The sequence below is a fragment of the Diorhabda carinulata genome, chromosome 4 (genome assembly GCF_026250575.1).
Source record: "Diorhabda carinulata isolate Delta chromosome 4, icDioCari1.1, whole genome shotgun sequence".
Taxonomy (NCBI): domain Eukaryota; kingdom Metazoa; phylum Arthropoda; class Insecta; order Coleoptera; family Chrysomelidae; genus Diorhabda; species Diorhabda carinulata.
The window spans coordinates 32,025,953-32,046,840 of NC_079463.1; the positions used below are offsets into that span (position 1 = coordinate 32,025,953).

Sequence of the window (20,888 nt, forward strand, 5' to 3'; positions counted from 1 at the left end):
CTAGAATTTTTATATTTGGTACCACATTATCGGGATGGATTCTAACAAAAGAAAACAGAACCCTTAGAAGCTCACAACTACGAGATTATATGGTACATTGGGGTGGATCCTTCGTTCTTGAATTTTCTAGCAGTTACCAGCTTCGACTCTATTTACAAGGACCTCTTTTAGGTTCTTTTTTTGGTCTTTTTCTTCACCCCTAGTCGTGGTGCAGCTTTTTTCTCGCCCTTGGATGTCTGGTGGAGTCAGTTACATATTGGGGCGGATCCATAGCTCTTGACATCTCCTGTCGCTTTCGTTCATTATTTTTCCTATTTTCTTTTGGATCAATATATATATAGATCTTCTAGGGACTGATGTACAAAGGGGCATTCACTACTTGCCACAAATTCTGTGGTGGTGAAGTTGGGTATTATAAATATTGAGTATAAGCTAAAATCGACTACATTTTTTGGTTCAACTACAACAGGTTGTGGATAATAAAATGACGCATGTTTTTTCTAGTACTTTATTAGAATATAATTTCCATCAGTTAAATAAATAAATAAATTGCGGCATGACCAAGAAAGCTTCAATAAAAATAACAAAAATAAACCATGTCACAAGACTTAATTGTATCGATAAATGTTATTGATTGAATCATAATTTGTGCAAGGTAAAAAAAATAGAATAAATAAATTTTAAGGAAAAACGATTTAACCCTTGGTCTATCACAATTACTAAGTTATACCGAGTGCCACATTTACAAACTTTTTGCTGTAAGGTAAGCGAAAAAACACATCGAGGGTTCATATTTTTTTTTCATCTTTTTAGAAAGTCATATTTAACTGTATACAAACCCTAACTGGTTTAGTTATCCAATTAAGATTGTGCGGGATTAAAGCCAAAAATATTTTATCTATTATCTTATAAAAACAAAAAACTAAATATTTGGTTTGACCATTTTTATGGTGTTTTGTAGGTTACGGAACCAAAAATTGATGGCAAATTTTGGAAATTCCGATTTAATGAAAAAAATATGACACTCCACGTGGTTTTTTCAACATTTTTATCTAGAAATTCCATGCACTGTTTAACTTGAAATTGCACGAATCACTGCTGTGAAAAAATCTGTAAGAGTAACCAGACCACTTGAACCAGTCAAGTCGGCACTCAAGGGGTTAATAAATAAAAGGGGAAGTTACAAAGTTAATTTTCCAGTAAAGCAATTTGAAACGATAAACGGAGGCTAGTACTGCTAAGCTGGAATATTTGTTCTAAAATCCCAAAACTAGAAAACATTTTCTTGCCCCATGTGACCATTAAACGTATTTCAATTAAGTCTTTTGTACCCATGTCTTCGAGTATGGTATATATCGAAAGCATTACTATTGGTAGAGATTTAAAACAGTCTTTAGTAGACTTAAATAGAATATTTTGATATATAAATTAGGCCGAAACGTCGAAAAAGCCATTTTAATGAATGTGAGATCAAAACACACCCCAATGTGAAGGTTTTGAAACTCATTTTATGATTTATCATGTTTGAAAAAGGATTTTATGTTCTACAGAGGTTTTTACATTTTGTTAACAATGAGATAATAGAAGAAAATAGTAGTTTTCGAAGCCCTGTGTTAATTTAAATTCCTCAAGAGAAAAGTAAGTTGGTAAAGTGGACTTTGTTGGAAGCAATACCCAAAATAAAGCGATTTAGAAGTAAAATGTGCTATTTCTTCCTAAAGTAGGTTTATTTGCATAAAATTTTTAAGAATGTGTATATTTATTGTCTAATAAATGCCTAAGGACTTGTGTTTACTATCTAGAATGACCCATTGGTATCACTTCCAGCATTTTAATGAGTTAAGGTAATTAAAAATTTGAAATCCAATAATTTTTTTGTCCGAATATTGAAATAATTGGGTTTTTATTACAAAAATTAGTGTAATTTATTGCAATTAGATCGGTTTAACGTTAATTTTGAATTCTAAAACTTATTTTTTTAAATTAACAAATGTATCGAGATTGTAGAAAGAGTAATTTCACAAAATTTTCCAAAATATGAAAAACTAGAGATCCTTTTGTGGCTTTTAGTATGTCAAAATGGTATTTTTTCCAAAAATTTTTTTAATAATGAACAAATTTGTAAGGATACTAGAAAGTGTAGAGTCTAATAATTTTCTAAAAAGGACAAACATTCCAAAATATACAGAACAAAATGAAATTACTGAACTAGATACTATTTTGTAGCCTTCGTATTGTAAAAAAAGAAGTTTTCATCCAAAAATTAGTAGAATTTGTTATAATTAGGTTCATTTGGCATTCCAACATTTTTTTTTTAGTGAATTAGCAAACATATCAAGATATTAGAAAGCCGAAAGTCTATTAATTTTGTAAAAAACGCAAATTAAACACTATTTCCTTGAAAATTAATAAAAATTAATAGAGTTTGTTACAAATTAACAAACACAACAAGAAATTAGTAAGGATAAAGTCCAGTAATATAGTGATAAAGGCAAGAAAAGTATTACTTAGACCAAACGACACAAAAAATTGAAATACAATGAAAAATACTATTTTTTTAACCGAGTTCATGAATAAACACCCTGTGATTAAAAAATTAAAATTTTCTACGATTCAAATTCAACTAATTCTCACTAGGACTCAAAAATATATAAATATGTCAAATTTACTAGAAACAATTATTATTTTCAACTAAATTTCCTATAATTTCATTTTAAATGTAATGAAATTAGTTCGGTAGCAGTACTTGCCTGAAAAGAACGTACAGTACATATTAAGATCAAATTAAAATACATATTTATTCGCAATTGACATTAAAAAGAAAATTTACAATTGGTATAACGAATGATTAAATAATTGCTCTGCTAGGAGTGCCCACGTACCACTATCGGTTAACAAAAATCACATAAATAGATATTTCGCAAAGGTTCATCGGACCAATCAAAGGTTTCATCCCTTAGGTATACAATTCATAGCTAATAAGCGATAATATTGTTAGATATTGTGAAATGTGGAGGATATCGATATAAATGATTGGTCCTTTAAGGTCTCAGTACTCTAGTACCTTCAGTTTAAAATAAACAAAAAGGAAATCAAATCAAAAAATATATTTCACAGGATACCACACAAGCACATTATTTTTCTTAGTGTTAACACTTACGTTGATAGAAGCGAGAAGTGATATTTAAAAAAATATATAAAAAGAAAGTTGTTTTAAACAATTTGCCAACAATCTGTTACATTACTTCGATAATAATTATTATTATTATTTTTTTTTCAATGCAATGTTTAAGTGCAACCTTATACTACAGAAATATCTAAGCTGTAAGCACATTGAAGGGCGAGTCTAAACAAGCAATTTTTTTCTATTTGACATTTCAAAAACTGCTGGTGACAGACTCGCGTAAAGAATCGGCAATATTTTTGGTATTACGGTTTAAGGATTTTTTCTTTAAATTCTTGCTTACTAAAAATGTTTTAAGCACCTATAGGTGATCGGCAACTTAATCTGAAAAATAGAAATATATTCAGTTTCTTATTTCTTGAACTTATTCAATTAATTTTCAATATATTTTAATACAGTGAATGATTTTAAATTTTAAATTGGAAGAAAATGTGACACGGAGAAGGTCAAAGCTCCCCTTTCAGAAGCCGTTGGATATGTGAATGGTACCGTAGCTACCCACTACTCCCAAAGCATCAGTTTCTGTTGAAGTCAAACAGTGAAAAGGCTAGAAGGCTCAGAACTTAATGGTCCCAGACCTTCGACCTTCATCCCTTCTCCATCCAGAACTTCCAATCCGGAAATCCAGATAAAGCATATTCTGATTCGATGTAAAACTGGTTTCAAGGAAGAACAGATGCTGGATTTCATTAACTAGGTGACTGGGACCATCATGCGGTTTCCATTCAACAGCTGATCTAAGCCACCGTAGTCTCTACGGTTTAAATGTCTTTAAAGGACATCAACATATCAGAAGTCCTATGTGCTTAACCTCTAACTATTCTAAACTCATTTTCTAAAAATATTCTTCCGGAATGGCTGTCATCTGCACTATTGAAGCCTTGAAACATGTCAAAACATTTACCTTTTAACACATTCTTTATTTGGACAATAGTCACCAGCTAAATTAGGTGGATGAGACAACCAGGAAGTTTTTGGGCGAGTAACTAATTTCCACATCTTATTTTAGTTTACACATTAAGTAAACTATTTCTACTGACCTTTATCTCCACCGATAACGGACCTACGTTTGAGGGCTTCGTCATTCGGTCTGTTAGCTAAATTCCCCCCTCCCGTTCTAATAACAGAATTACTCGCTGTATGTTGACCAGCTCTAATTGGTTTGGCGATTGTGGCTGCGGGACCTCTTCTCGCAAGGTTCTTCTGTCTCACAGCCTCTTTGATGCGATCAACTTCATATTGATATCTGAAAATATATATATAGCACGTTACATAATAAATAGAAAATAGGGTATATGCGGTCCCTTATATTATAACTTACACGACATTGAAAAAGCAACGTTCTTAATTCATACAAATACCAGTAAAAACAAGTAAAAAGGATCAATTTGTCTTTAATTATCTTCAATATTCTCGTTGTTTATTTTAAAAGGGCATTAATGAACTAAAAATATGTTGATAGAACCACTGTATTATCTAAAAGTGCAGAAGTTCTTTAACCGAAGGAAAAGAAGAAGTAGAGCTCATTAAAAACCTAACCTAACCAAAGGAAAAGAAGAAGTAGAACTCATTAAAAACACCAAAAAAACTAATTTCGTGATTATAAGAGAAAACGTAAACTTTCACTGTAGACACAACGTTAAGTTATTGACAAAATCATCAACTAAAAAGTTCCAAGATGCAATCGTCACTAGACAAAATTGCTGGCAATCATTGAGGCAATAAAAATAGGTTCGTGAAGCGGTTGAAATGTGGCTCTACAGACATAACCTGAAGGTATCGACAAAATCACTAACAAAAATATCTCGAAATACAATTATGAAGTATGTGAGATGTGGCTCTATAGATACAACATAAAAATATTGACAAAATAACCGATTAACTCAACATAACCTGAATACATTGAAAGAATCACCAACTAAGAAGTTCTAAGATGCATTTGCCACGACACAAAACATTCCGATACTTATAATGGCGATAAAAATATGTCGAATCAGTTCTTGAGGCATTTGAGATGTGGCTCTATCAACATAAACTGATTATATTGACAGAATACTCAACTAAGAAGTTCTAAGATGCATTTGCCACGACACAAAACATTCCGATACTTATAATGGCGATAAAAATATGTCGAATCAGTTCTTGAGGCATTTGAGATGTGGCTCTATCAACATAAACTGATTATATTGACAGAATACTCAACTAAGAAGTTCTAAGATGCATTTGCCACGACACAAAACATTCCGATACTTATAATGGCGATAAAAATATCTCGAATCAGTTCTTGAGGCATTTGAGATGTGGCTCTATCAACATAAACTGATTATATTGACAGAATACTCAACTAAGAAGTTCTAAGATGCATTTGCCACGACACAAAACATTCCGATACTTATAATGGCGATAAAAATATCTCGAATCAGTTCTTGAGGCATTTGAGATGTGGCTCTATCAACATAAACTGATTATATTGACAGAATACTCAACTAAGAAGTTCTAAGATGCATTTGCCACGACACAAAACATTCCGATACTTATAATGGCGATAAAAATATGTCGAATCAGTTCTTGAGGCATTTGAGATGTGGCTCTATCAACATAAACTGATTATATTGACAGAATACTCAACTAAGAAGTTCTAAGATGCATTTGCCACGACACAAAACATTCCGATACTTATAATGGCGATAAAAATATCTCGAATCAGTTCTTGAGGCATTTGAGATGTGGCTCTATCAACATAAACTGATTATATTGACAGAATCACCAACTAAGAAGTTCTAAGATGCATTTGTCATAATAGAAAACATTCTGACACTCATTAAGGCGATAAAAGTATCTTAATAGGTTCTTTAAGCAGTTGAAATGTGGCTCTACAGACATAGCCTGACAAAATCACTAATAAAAACATCTCAAATTGGTTCATGAAGCATTTGAGATGTGGCTATACCAACATAAACTCAATACATTGACAGAATCTCTAACTGAAATGTGCTAAGGCATTGGTCATGTCAGAAAACAGTCCGAAATTCATTGAGACAATAAAAGTATCTCATCAAGGTTCTTGAGGTGTTTGAAATGTGGCTCTACAGACACAACCTGAAAGTAAACTTGAAAATATTGACAGAATCACCAAGATGCATCAGTCACTGAAGAAAATCATCAAAACAATATTGTACAGGTGTTGTGGCTTTTGAGATGTGGCTCTATAGACACAATTTAAAGATATAGTGCATTACAAACAAAGAAGTAATAAGATGTTGCGAAACATAATTCGTTTCAATATTTAGGAAATGAGGTATCGACAGATAGAAGAAAAATATGGTTTCGAAATATAAGGGTATGAAAAAAAATCTTGGAGCTGAAGATGGCATGGAAATAAACCTTGGGAAGTTTTATGTTCGATAACAAGTACATCTGGAGACAATGTCAGTAAGATACAGATATAGATGATACCAGAAAGAAAGACGACAAACGTTTCAATGATTGAGAATGATTTTTTTTTTTGGTTTTTTTGTTTACTCGCTTGCAAATTATATTAAAGAGAAGACGTAACCTTTTGCGGTCTCTCATGGCGCCCTCTTTAGCTTCTTTGAGTGCGGTTTCTAGCGCTTTAACTCTTTCCATTGTGGCCCGTAATCTTTTCTCTAATTTAGGAAGTTCGCAACGCAAATCGGCGTTATCTCTAACTAATTGTTTGTGTACTTTCGTCAACTGATCGAGGTTGTTTTCCAAAAAGGAAATCTTCTGTTTTTGAGCCAGAGATCCACCGTCCTCTTCGTTATCTTCGGATGACAGATTCTTTTTCATACGAGCCTAAAATACAAAATCAATAACATCATTCATTATTTATGTTGTTCGTTTATAAATTTACTCACCTGTAAATCTTGCACGAACAATTTTCTAAGGTTATGTAACGTTTGCAACTCTTTGGCGACGGTATCTTCTAATCCCTTAAGGTCCTTCCTGGCCTGTTCTCGTCTCTCGTTCGTAGCGCTGTAGAATTATATCCATTTTGAGTCACTGCTGCTGCCACACCACGTGCACAAGCACATGGATAAAAGTTTGGTTAGGTTTCATTTTATCAATGAGATTAACGATTTTTTTTTTTCAAATTTTTGTTATCAGAAACCCAAAAATATTACTGATTGGTTCAACTAAAGGTACTAATAGTTTGCACAAATGTTGTTTTTCATTAATATTTTTAATTACTAGTGTTCGGATTCTTTTCGGTACTTGGTTTTCGTTCAAATTTGCACTAACCCTACAGGTGTTAATTTGAAAGATTTTTTTTGGTTTTTGAGTTTTTTTTTCAATTACAATTTCAAGAAAATTTATCTATATATTTGTTATTATGGCAGCAGATGTGGCATTTTTGCTACAATATGAGTTTCGATATATTCTTTCAATTAAAAATTCTGCTGTTGACACAAATGTTTTTACTACATTTTTTGAGTTATTTCTATTTATATTTGGGAAATTCTATCATATAAAATTCGAAAATAGGCTCAAAAAATACCCCCTCGTAAAAAAAATTCTCAAAAACTTTTTTTTTCAATAAAACAATAATTTTTGACAGGGACGTTTTAAAAAAAATGTTTGATTATTATGATAAAATAATTTCGAAGAAGAAGAAGAAAAAGTTGATTTTGATTGATGTCTTTGATGTTTATTGACAACAAATGATGTCGTTTGAGCTCAACTGACATCAATTGATGTCTATTGTTGGAGATTGAAGTCGATTGTCAATTGATGTCGACTGTCAATTGTCATTTGATGTTTAATGATATCGTTTAAACTCAACTGACGTCAATTGATGTCTATTGTAGGCGATTGTCAATTGATGTCGACTGTCAATTGTCATTTGATGTTTAATGATATCGTTTAAACTCAACTGACGTCAATTGATGTCTGTTTTAGGCGATTGTCAATTGATGTCGTCTGTCAATTGATGTTTTTCATGTTTATGGACAACAAATGATGTCGTTTGAGCTCAACTGACGTCAATTGATGTCTGTTGTAGGCGGCGATTGTCAATTGATGTCGTCTGTCAATTGATGTCTTTCATGTTTATGGACAACAAATGATGTCGTTTCAGCTCAATGATGTCGTTTGAGCTCAACTGACATCAATTGATGTCTATTGTTGGAGATTCAAGTCAATTGTCAATTGATGTCGACTGTCAATTGTCATTTGATGTTTAATGATATCGTTCAAACTCAACTGACGTCAATTGATGTCTGTTTTAGGCGATTGTCAATTGATGTCGTCTGTCAATTGATGTCTTTCATGTTTATGAACAACAAATGATGTCGTTTGAGCTCAACAGACGTCAATTGATGTCTATTGATCATTGAAGTCGATTGTCAATTGATTTCTATTGTTATCGATGGATGTAGAAAATAGAAATCAGAAGATATCGGGCTGAATTGTCAGTCAATAACATTGATAACATTTTAAAAAATATATAAACGTTATGCTTTAAAAAAATGACAACCTGCCAAAACTTCACATATACAGAAAGGAATTCGATATATTTTTGATGAAATTTTGTAGGTAGTGTAAAAAAATAAACGGAAAACCATATACCTTATCCATAGATGAGTTAATACAACTATATTTTATAGAAATGATATTTTTTTTATTGAAAATAGAGTAATCTCTAGTTTTAATTAGATTTCGGGAACACAAACAACTTATGCGCAGTACTTCGAGGCACTTTCTACAATTAACAATAACTTAATTATTGTCTAAATTTTTAAAATCAAAAATATATCATATATACACTGTAACCTCTTCTTTACACATTATTTACACGTTTTTTTTTTACAAATTACGCTTAAAGCACAACGACGATGTTAGTATCACAAGATTCTTTGCTTGCAACTAAAAATCATCACATATAACTAAAAAAATAATGGAAAAAATAAATAAATAAATAAACTAAAAACATCTTTCAAATATCGTGCTCACTACTAGGAAAATAAATTCTTAAATGCAGTTTTTTTTTATCTTAAATATCACGTTAATAAAATAAAACTCAACCAAACAGTGGTGTGACAATGCAATGCCAAAAAAATAAAATTTACAATACTTTAAGGACTGATTAGTAGGAAAACTGGATTATTTTAGTATCTTCAACTACAATAATTGTTATCTAAGCTTTAAATGGTATATTCACCGACGTTTTTAAAAATAAATTAATGACCCCACCGTATAAACAATAAAAATGTACATTGTAGGTTATCGGAAGCAATCAAAAATCGAAGTGAATGAATTTTTATAGCAGCAATTACTTATGCCGAAAGCATTTCACTAATGTGTACCATGCCTCCAGCTGGGGCCCTTGTAGGTCCTACTGGAGTTTCCACTTAAGTACCTAACGATACAATTCGAAGCTGAATATCCTCAACGACTAGATAAACTGGCTAAGTGAAAATCTGAACACAAATAAATATCCAATGATAAGGATTTTGGAACTACTTGGTACTACCTGGATAGCTCCAGGATGAATACTTTCGCCTGAGCAGCTATAACAGCTGAAACGGTGTGCTGTAGACTTGTGCAGTTGGTTTGCGGGATGGTGATGTGCAAAAAGTGGACAAATTTGTACTTGTGAAGATAGAGATCTGAAAAATAGCATTTTGGGAGTCATCCAGATCTGCTTTACTCAACAGATTTAGTACTTCTGGCCTTCCCGAAAATACAAAATGTGCTGAAATGGAACCATTTTGAGCAGATGAAAGCCTTTTAGATACTAATACACTATTGGGATAAATGGATCGCAAGAGAACGAAGAGATAATAATAAAGACAGGAAACGGATAATGAATAGAGTTTGTGATATGTTGCTAAAACTCCAGTGTTGCTGTTAAAGGTACTTTTGTTGCTAATATATTATTTATACCATGGGGAATTATTAAATACATTGCTAAAATCATTACGGTAGATATTAATTAAAATTAGTTTCAATTAAATTAGTAAAATCAATACTAAAAGTTCATTTTTCAAAATCATCTCTAAATTTAGGGAGGGAATAATTGCAAATAAAAATAATATTGCTTAAATTAAATCACAAAATGATATGGAAAAATTTTGTCAACTCACCATTACCCACGTAATCAATATTTTTTTCAAGACTAAAAATAAAAAACATAAGTTGAGCCATTTTATTTCCGAAATGTGGAATGTTCTAATATTCCTTTGATTATTAGGTCCTTTATCAAACCCTAATGCTCAAACTTCAGTTTCTACACCATTATTCCAGAAATTCAAGTTTTCAGCATCGGATTCCAAATTTTGGTAGAGGTAAGTTATTTCAGATGCCATTTTCTAATTTTCTATATACTGCAGGCATTTTGTTCATTTGACCTACTCCCTTTCATTTTGTTTTAATGTTTGTCTATACACTAATCTTTTCCTAGCATTTGGATCATTTGACCTACTCACTTCCATTTTATTTCTAATTTTCTATATGCAAACCTTTTTTTGGCATTTGTTTCATTCGACCTACTCAGTTCCATTTTGTTTTACTGATACTTTCTTGTCATTTGATTCATCAGAACTACTCGCTTACACATTGTTGTAAATCATTTTCTATATACACAGATCCTTTTCCAAAATTTAATTCGTTAGAACTCACTTCTACACAGTTTTATATGATTTTCAATATAATGTTCCTCTCCTAAATTCGATTCATTTTAAGTATGTATTTCATTTTCCATAATTTTCTATGTACTGATCTAATTCTGGTTATTTGGTTAATTTGACCTACTTATTTCCATTTTGTTTTATATTTCCCATGTATGGACACTTTGGTATTTGGTTTATTTGATCTATTCACTTCCCAAACTGCTTTATATGATTTAAACTTACTTTATTCCTGATTTTCTATATGCTGATCCATTCCAGACACTTGGTTCATTAGAACTACTGACTACAACATTGTTTCTTATAATTTTCTGTATACTGATCCTCTTTCGACATTTGGTTCATTTGATCTACTCAGTGTTTCACTTTATTTTATGTTTTTTATATAATGATCCTGTTCTCGCATTTGATTCATTTGACCTACTCCCTCAATATCAAATAAATTTATCCACATATCATCTTCATTTTTGTATGATTTTCAAGAAAAATGAATTTAACCCGAATATACAATATATTAGTTGAAATCTGAAAATAAAATAATTATAAACAACTTATGAATAGTCCTGGTCCCAGAAGAAATAAACTACAGCTTATGTTTTCTATTATTCGTCTTTGAGTAGATTCTTCGTGTTGATGCATCGAAAATAATTAGAATTAAACATTAGTCATGGTCCAGCACACATTCAAATTAATGTATTGCGGGCATCGGTGAGTTACCAAAAGCAAAGTCAAAGATACGATGAGATGAAGATGAAAAGTGTGCATATGAAAGATGGAATCAGTGCAATGCCCTTTTAACTTCACAATATTATTCATGGTTTCTTTGTCTACTTTATTCAAAGCGTCTTTTTGTAATTTAGACATTCTGCTTTTTTCGGTTTTGATCTCGTTCTTGAAAGGAATAAATTTTTCCCAAGAAGGAGACTTCGACCGTTTTTTGAGAAAAGGTGATTCAGGAGAGGAAAGGTATTTATTATCTGTTTGAGATTGGGATTTTTTATCAAAAAATTCTACTGACATGAGTTCCTGCAGCTTGTGCGATTTCTCCGTTTCTTCCAATTTGATTTTCTCGTAATCGGACTGCAACTGTTGCTGGGCTAAGGTAAGTTTTTGGTTTGAGCTACAAAAAAAAACGGAAAAAAATAGAATCTATTATCTATTGATATATTTCAGTACTTACTCTTTGATATCGTTAATTAAACTTTGTTTCTCGGCGATTTCGTCCCTTAAAGCAGCTACTTGTTTCTGATGTACAACTCTCAACTGATCCATTTGTTGTTCCAAAGCGAGACGAAGTTCATTCGCTTCTTTTTTCTCACTTTCGCTAGCACTTTGTACCTAAAATAACACACAACAAAAGTTATAACATATATATAAATATAAAACTAAAATCTGTACCTGTTCCGCTGCTTTCAACTTAGCACATTCCTCTCTCAAAGAATCGATGCTTTCTTCTAGCATTCTCTTTTTGTTTTCCGCTTCCCTCATGGATTCTTGAAGGCTCTTCATTCTCGCTTCGTGTTGAGATATCAACAAACGACATTCTGCCAATTCCTTTTCGTATTCAGTTACTTTCCTGTTACTATCCTGTTCTTTGTTTTCGATTTCTTGCAACCTTTGAGTCAGACTAGTTACTTCGCTCTTCATACGAGATATATATAATCTCGCCACCTGTTCACACATAATTAAACCAATTATGAATATTGAAAAAATAAACAGGCTTCACTCATCAACAACCAATTGGGTTTCATACTGAAATATAATTAAAAACTACGAACGAACTTAATCATAAAGCTAGAAAGAAGTGGCAACTCTCCTGGCATTTGGTCCATTTGACCTAATCATTTCCATTTTTTATTATTTTCTATGTTCCGATAGTTTCCAGGTATTTGATTCATTAGAACTACTCACTTGCCACATTGTTTTATATGATTTTCAATATACAGATCTTCTCTTGGCGTTTGGTTCATTTGACCTACTCATTTCTGCTATTGTTGTATATGATTTTCTATGTGCTGAACCTCTCCTGGCATTTGGTCCATTTGACCTACTCACTTCCCACATTGTTGTACATGATTTTCTTTGTACTGATCCTGTCTAATACTCTCCACGAAGATCTTGTCATACCGTACAATACAAAATAAATCCAGAAGCTTATCAGAAAATATCATTATCGACTAGAGGGACATGGAATCCTCTGATAAAATCATTATTAGAACCCCAAAGAGAAAGATTTTCTTTGGTTCATTTGACCTACTCACTCCCACTTTGTTTTATGATTTTCCAAATATTGATGCTGTTCTTGGATTTTGTTCACTCAATACCAAAGAAATTTATCCAATCTTCATATTTGTTGGACTAACAGTCATTTTGGGGAGACATCTTTTTATTTGACATAATGCATAACTTTTGTGGATCTGATTCATAAACATCTTCGTTTTTGTATGATTTCGGAAACAGAAAATAAATATCTACATCCTGGAATTGGATTCATTTTAACCATGCACTTTCACTTCATTTTATATGATTTTGTATGTACTGATCTTCTACTTATTTGGTTCATTTGATCTACTCCCTTTTAATTTATCATTTTTTATATAATGATCCTTTCCAGAACCTTGGTTCATTAGAACTACTCACTTCTCACATTGTTTTATATGATTTTCTATGTACTCATGTTCTCCTAGCATTTAGGTCATTTGACCTACTCATTTCCATTTTGTTTTATGATTCTCTATGTACTGATCCTCTCCTGGAATTTGGTTCATTTGACTTACTCACTTCCCACATTATTAGAGCTCCAAATAAAAAGCAAACTCCCTATAGATCTTGAATGAAATATAGAAGCCCCTTCAGTGGAAGAGACTTTATCTTGCAACTGAAAAACTTGGAGATACCAAGTTCTATGCCTGCCAATAAATCAATTGAAACTTTTTTTTATTTATTTTTGTTCTCCCAATGAAAAAAAAAGGTAAAAAAACAGAACAGAGTGGCAAAAGATAACGAAAATAATGAGTATCTACACCAAATTGTAAAAAAAAACATAGAGGAAAGATAAGGATTGATAAATAATTATACTGACTGTAAATTCTTCTTCTAATTTTGCAACATCATTGGAAATCTTAATGTCCTGTCCGTCACCACTGCCTCCAAGACTATTACCAATTTCTCCTAGTTCTTTCAGGAGGTTGCTCAACATTTCAGCTATTCTCTTTTTCTGGTGGCTACTCATATCCTTCAATTGTTGCAATTCGGTGGTGGTGGAATTCAAACTAGTTTGTTTCTGCATCAATTCTTCGGAAAGAGATTCCATTTCTTTATTTTTAGCCTCGACTTCCTGACTTTTTTGGTCGTAATTCACTGCAAGTTCCTCGAGCGCCTGGAGTACCTCTTTGACTTCCTCTTTGGCGCTTTCATTCTCTTGCTGAATCCTGTTCATTTCGGCTTGTAGGGCTTCATAATCCTTTCTAGTACCCGCGATGAGTTCGTCCTGTTCAAGCATTTGCTCTTTGAGTTTCTCGACGTACTGACTCTGTTGATTGATCTCTTCGTCTTTTTCGTCTAACTGCTGATACAATCTTTCTCTTTCGAGTTCTAATTTATTTCTTTCTTCTATTCCCAAAGTAGATCCGATCATTAGAGCTGGGGTTGCTGGAAGAGGACCAGAAGGTTTTTCCGCTATGACACTTTCTTCCATACCGGAAACAGGTGTAGCGGCATCTGACAGTTCGTTGAGGTTGACTTGTTCTTCCACTTTCACCTATTTGAAGAAATATTTTATTTATAAAAATATATATAAGAAAGAATATGTAGTATTACAGTCTCTCCGTTTCTCCACCTGTTGAGTTCCTCTTCTAGTTTCTCTAATTTTCCTTTCAATCTTGCAACTTTCTCCTTTTCTCTTTCGTACCGCCTCTTCCATTCTTCTGCGGTAAGTTCCTCGTTGACGCAGACGACGTTCTTTACGGTTTTAGCTCTAAAAAGAGAAATTTATTAAAAAAAAAAAAACTGGATAAAATCATGGAAAAGGAAAAACCGATTGAGCAGATAGTGGAAATAGAGCAAAATAAAGAAAAACTATGGACGGAATTAAAATACTAGCTGGGGTTAGAAACAGATGGAGAAAATGGAGAGGAGATTACTAATCTTGAGTCTGAAAAGGCATTACAATAAGAAAAGAAGAAATTAGAAGAAATAAATTATTTATTAGATGAAAATGGGGTATAAAAAACCGTGAAAAAAGCAAAAAAGATTGAGCAGATAGTGGAAATATGCCAAAATAAGGAAAAACTATGGACGGAATTAAAATACTTGCTGGGGATAGAAACAGATGGAGAAAATGGAGAGGAGATTACTAATCTCAGGTGTGAAAAGACATAATGATGAAAATAAGGTAGATAAAGCATTTTTATGTGAATTTCTATTGATTTTCTTTTACCTTTTACCAAATTCTAATGTGGATTTTGTTTCCGATTCGTTAAAACTAGCTGGAGAGCAACATATAACGATGGTTGTTCTGGCGTTACCTCCTAGAGATTCTTGAAGTATTCTAGTTAATTTCGAATCTCTGTAAGGAATGTGAGTTTTATTGCCATCGGCTAAAGCACTGATTACGTTTCCTAACGCCGAAAGAGACTTGTTAATATTTTTCGCTTCGTCCAAGACGGTACCTAGAAAAATAAAAATTATAGATCGTAATAAGTATATAATATATGTTTTACCTTCAGCCCCCGTTTTTGACACCTTTTCGGAACCCGCCAAATCTACTAAGTAAAGTTTCCCGGAAAGTTTCTTTTGATTTTCCAAATTTTCTTGTTTGACGTTTATCAAAAATACTGAATGTGATCTTGACGAATGTTCATTCATATCTATGGAGAAAAAAAGTGGTTAAATAATTAAAATTATTTATTTACTTCATGTTATGAGGATATTGAGGAAAGAAAAAATAAATTACTTGTTACAGCTATGTGCCTATTGGATTTTCCTTCTTCGATGGATTCGAAAACTTCTTCGGGACTCGAGACGAACCTTTCCGTAGCACCTTTTACGAATGGTACCCGATTTTTGTCTTCGTGAACACTTAAATTTACTTTAGATACTAGAAAAAAAAATAGAATCAGAAAGATTGTACGATTTTATTTTTAAATATCAACTTTACCATCTAATAAATCTCTAATTTTATCCATATAGATTTCAAAATATGATACTTTTATGTGAAATTCTAAATTTTCTTCCATTGCGTAAATGTGATTGAATATGTCATTAACTATCCTTGGAATTATTCCTTGTTTCTGAGGATCACCTATTGAAAATAAACAATTTTTATAAAACAATTCATAATTACTTATAAATTATAATAAAATATTTATCGCAAATGTTTTCAATACTTAAAACTCCAGCATATGCCTTGGCTACAAAGAGGTAATATCTTTTTTCCCACACATTTCTTGTCCAAAGCACCCCTTGCAAGGGTGAGGCATTTTAATACCTGTTCTAGAGCTCTAATCATGTATTAGGAAGCTAATAGTAGATGTATCTTGGCTTTACTGTGTTCTAAATACTTATCTTTCTCATAGAAACATTTTCCTACATCACAGTAAGCCTCCAGATCAATAGAAGGTATGTATTGGCCTCTTCATTTCTTTTTACTTTAGTATGTCGATACTATTATTTTCAATTGCAGTATATATAACATTTGGTTGCTTAATTTAATACAATATAGTTTTAAATAATTGCAGCATTCACTCAAGGTAAATATTAAATATGAATAGTGAATTTAAATAAAAAAAACTTACCTAAGACACCTTCCATTGTATGCGTTTTACCAGAAGACGTCTGTCCATAAGCAAAAATAGTTCCATTAAAACCAGAGAGAACGTCAGTGACAATACTTTTCGCTGCCTCATTGTATACTTTTTCTTGGGTAGCATTTGGTTTAAAAACTTTATCGAATAAATACACTTTACCCTGAAAACAAAAACAATTTTTAAATCTAAAATAATACTTAATGGTTTACTCTAGTATATTCTAAAGGTTAGGTTATGTTATGGGAACGTTGTAAGAAACAAGAAAAATTGAAAAACGGTTTCCTTCTTATGATTATCGAGTTCATGGTGGCTAAAACTTTCCCTATCTGTTCACATCCACTTTACTCACTAGATTTAAAACTACGCGACTTTTGTATCTTACCGATAATAAAATGTACCAAAAGGTAAACGTTTTCACATCATTTGTGCCGTTAAGGATATCACAATAAAGCAAATGTAGGCCAATCTGAAAGATGTCTTTCAGATATTGAATCAATGTTGAGATACGTGTATAAACAAACAGAATTATTAAATATAAAATAATTCACCGTTTTTCTTTTTATACCTGGTATTTATTCAGATTTATTTCCACCGGCAATAAATATATTTAATACTTATGCTATTCTTTAAAATTCAAATACGTGATAATAATGATGATAATGTTTATTTCTCTATATATAAATAAATAATATGGCGTAAATGAGACGCTACTGAATGTCAAGTTGTATCGGGAGATCGGTAATGATCGTTTCCTACTTTACCGATCTACAGTCTTGTTTACCTGTTAATGTAGGCAACCGTGTATACACATACGTTGAAAATTTCATTATTTTCTTAGTGAATCATATTCATAAAAACATTTTATTAGTAAGAATGAATTTTATATAATTCAAAAAATTTTTCGATATTTTTATATATGAAATATAAATAAGCCTAATAGAGTTTTTAGGGAGATGTAAAATCTAAAAACGTAACAATAAACAGGGTTTAATTTACATGGAAACTTTCATTGATATAGAAAAGAGTAAGAGAAAGAAAAATAGTTCAATCAATACGCGCTGGTGCCCTTGACCGTTTCTCTGTTTCTCTTGGTTTATATCAGAATCGTCGCCGCCGTATGTCTCTTTGACGGTGCCCGAACGACGTTGCAGAGGAACGCGATATACCGCGCCAAAAGTTATGCCTCAATAAGTGGAAACTAACGTTTTCTACTGTTGCAAGGTATCGACTCTCAAGAAATAACATGTTGGTTAAATATTTTTTTTAAATCACCAGCAGTGGCAAAGCTACTTAGGTTTTGGAACAGACAAATAAAAACGAATATTTTTAATTGGATATAAGTTTATTGTTTTTCAAAATATTCTTCATTATGATGCACGGCATCGATGTTTTCTGGCACGGCAGCCGATTTTGGATGACCCTAAAGAAAATTCATCGAATTTGGAAAACTAGCTAAACATGATGATTCAAGATGGTGCTTCATACCCAAAAATTAGAGATGCATTAATCAAATAAAAACATATAAAAATATCTTGGGTATAGGTTAGATGCACTGTTAGTAAAATTATTACTAGAAATAAAACGAAACAGACAATGTTATATTGAATAATGTTAGTAAATTTGTCAAGGATTTTTTGGTATAAATTTAAAAATTCTTTTAAAAATAACGAAATCATATAGTAGCGGATAATGCGTTTGAATAATTCCCTGATGAATGATTCAGGCTAGTTAAAAGCGTGTCCTAGTGATGCGTCAACCATGTTTCAAATATATAAATGATTTCATCAAGTTACAATGTTACCAAATCTATCTTGATAACCTTAGAGCATTTTATATACAACACAGCTCCACAAAAATGTTTTTTTTTTCGTTTCTCTGGATATAATTGCAAATTTCTATGACTCGCATATCTTATATATTGAACAATTTTAATAAAATTTTGGTTACTGATTATGATTAGGCTTCTGCGCGCTTTTTACGCGCATAGAAATATCACGTGATCCCCACTCTCAGTCCTCTAGACCTTTACAACAGCTGAGTTATCAGTTTATTGACAACACGTGAATCTGAATAAGTGTTAAATACTTTGTTCGTCACGAAGAAAGTGAAAATATAGTAATGATTCATTTTACTATAATAATAAAAAAAGAAATCTCACAGACTTTATCAAGGACACTTATCTGTATATTTGGGTTTTCATATGGACGTTTTCCTCTGATTTACTTCAATTGAGAACATTTTGTGAATAATTTAAACAATGCTCAGTTTGAGCACATAAATATTATTACTTATATCAAATGTTATGATAAGGTAGATTCCTCAAACACTGAATGACTAATCAGTTTAAAAAAATATTTGATCAGGTTTTGATTAACAGATAAATCACATAATAAAGTTAGCTAAGATTAAAAATAGTACAGGCAATTGATTTTCTTGGAAAATATTACTGCCATTGCATTATTGATTTTGCAATTACTCCAAAGGTCGTTAAACCCCGAAGTAAAAAAATCATCAATATGATTATTTTTTGCAATCACACATTTTTTCATTATGTATGATATAATGATATAATGATGATATTATGATATAAGAAGAGTGGGAAATTATTAAAAACTGAGACTATATATTTAATGTAATGGCTTCCAAAACAAATAAAACTGATGATGATTTTTAAAATTCATCCTATTGATGTGGCTAAATGATTTTGTGGAACAAATAATTTTTTTCAAATACATTCAATACAATTAAACCATTGCAATGTACGCTTTGATGATTTCCTCTAGTAAAACTTAAAACTATTGAATTTCTTCTGCCAACTTCTCATTAAAACGTTCCAATTGACTTGGCTTAACAAAAAACTGTATATTGTTGCGAGAGAAAATGTACTTTAAACAAAATTTACTGACTAATACATATTTATTGAATTTCCGATTAAAAACAAATTATATGATAGGCACAAATCATTAAAATCATAGTGAAATCAACATTAATTTTTGTTGTAAATGGAATCCTGTATCAAGATTTTCAGTATTTTCATATACATAATATAACAATATATACTTTGTTTTGTCTATTCCCTCAGCCATCAACCACCTGCATGTAAAATATATAGAATTTACCCAGATATAAAATCAGAACAACTTTAAGTAGGAATCAAATTTTAATACTTAATAAAAATAACCAAATGTAGTTAAATTAAAGAAATTAATGAAAAAAACGAGAAAAGAATGGAATGAAACATTAAAACTAAATTATCACCTACGAAAAATTAAGAATAGAAAAAAAAATAGGAAGAAATAAGAATGAGACAACATGAAAAAACTAGAAGACAATAAAATGGAACATTTAAAGTAGGCAAAAGTATTTGAATTAGAAAAGAATAAGAATAAGGAAATGAAAAATATAAATTACAATGATTTCTATAATATTAATTTTGATTTATAGATTTTTTTTAATTGTCGCGGATGCTTGTACTGAAAATTATCGGTTGTAATTGCAAATTAAAAATCTTCTAATTCCCAGCTCATTAATATAAGTACTTTCCTTAATTTAGAATTTATATACCGGAACAAACTAATTTCAAAGGAATCAATTTATTTTCTTTATAAACCGAAACGCGGATGCTATTTAAAGATAATTATAATGTAAACTAATCAAAATCTTCGTAAAAACGTAACATATAATTAAAAATAATATAGAACACAAAAAATAATGTATACGACACAATAAAGAAGCATTCTTCATACCGCGATGACGTAAAGGGAGTAGCAATTACCTTTCCATTGTCAAATTGCGAAATTTTAACATAATAGAAACTTACCGCGATTGAAATACAGTTTTCATCTGCTCCTTGGGGAAATTTAACTATGAATTTCGACCCAGCCTTTTCCTCGGAGTCATTTAAGGGTCGAAATCTGCACACGACTTTAATACTGTCCTCTGCGGGTATTTCCCGATCGACCGACATTTTTCCTAATGTTAAATTACTCACAGCACTGATTACATTAAATCATATCTTAATAAATATATATATTTGCACTCAAAATATGTCTTTTTGCTCAAAACTGTCTTACACGAAATGGACAGACATCTTTGTTCACAGATTCCGCTGTCATCGCCAAAACTTCAAATCAATCAGTTTTAATCTGTCATATGTCAAAGGTTGGTGATCGTTTCTTTGATTTTCCAATCACTAGTTTCTCCTACAGTTTCTTGAATTTGATATCTTTGTTGTTTATCTAATAGTAG

At 31.5% G+C, this 20,888-nt stretch overlaps 1 protein-coding gene across 1 annotated transcript; it reads right to left on the minus strand.

The window, feature by feature from the left end:
- Positions 1-3,092: 3,092 nt before the first annotated feature.
- LOC130893170 (kinesin heavy chain) lies at positions 3,093-20,878 on the minus strand. The gene is made up of 15 exons (XM_057799050.1): positions 20,461-20,878; positions 16,629-16,800; positions 15,992-16,135; positions 15,788-15,931; positions 15,555-15,701; positions 15,272-15,503; positions 14,653-14,809; positions 13,916-14,593; positions 12,232-12,504; positions 12,014-12,171; positions 11,852-11,953; positions 7,063-7,180; positions 6,741-7,000; positions 4,225-4,430; positions 3,093-3,508 (listed from the first exon to the last, which is right to left on the minus strand). The coding sequence occupies exons 1-15, from the start codon at positions 20,605-20,607 to the stop codon at positions 3,504-3,506; spliced, it is 2,943 nt and encodes a 980-aa protein (XP_057655033.1). The 5' UTR covers positions 20,608-20,878; the 3' UTR covers positions 3,093-3,503.
- Between the last annotated feature and the right edge of the window lie 10 nt (positions 20,879-20,888).

Bases quoted from the DNA above. Each gene is read 5' to 3' on its own strand.
- LOC130893170 (XM_057799050.1), bottom strand. From the start codon at position 20,607: ATGTCGGTCGATCGGGAAATACCCGCAGAGGACAGTATTAAAGTCGTG. The intron at 12,172-12,231 runs GTACAGATTTTA...GTGTTATTTTAG, and splicing joins AGTTGAAAGCAGCGGAACAG to GTACAAAGTGCTAGCGAAAG. The intron at 4,431-6,740 runs GTTACGTCTTCT...ATATATTTTCAG, and splicing joins GCCATGAGAGACCGCAAAAG to ATATCAATATGAAGTTGATC.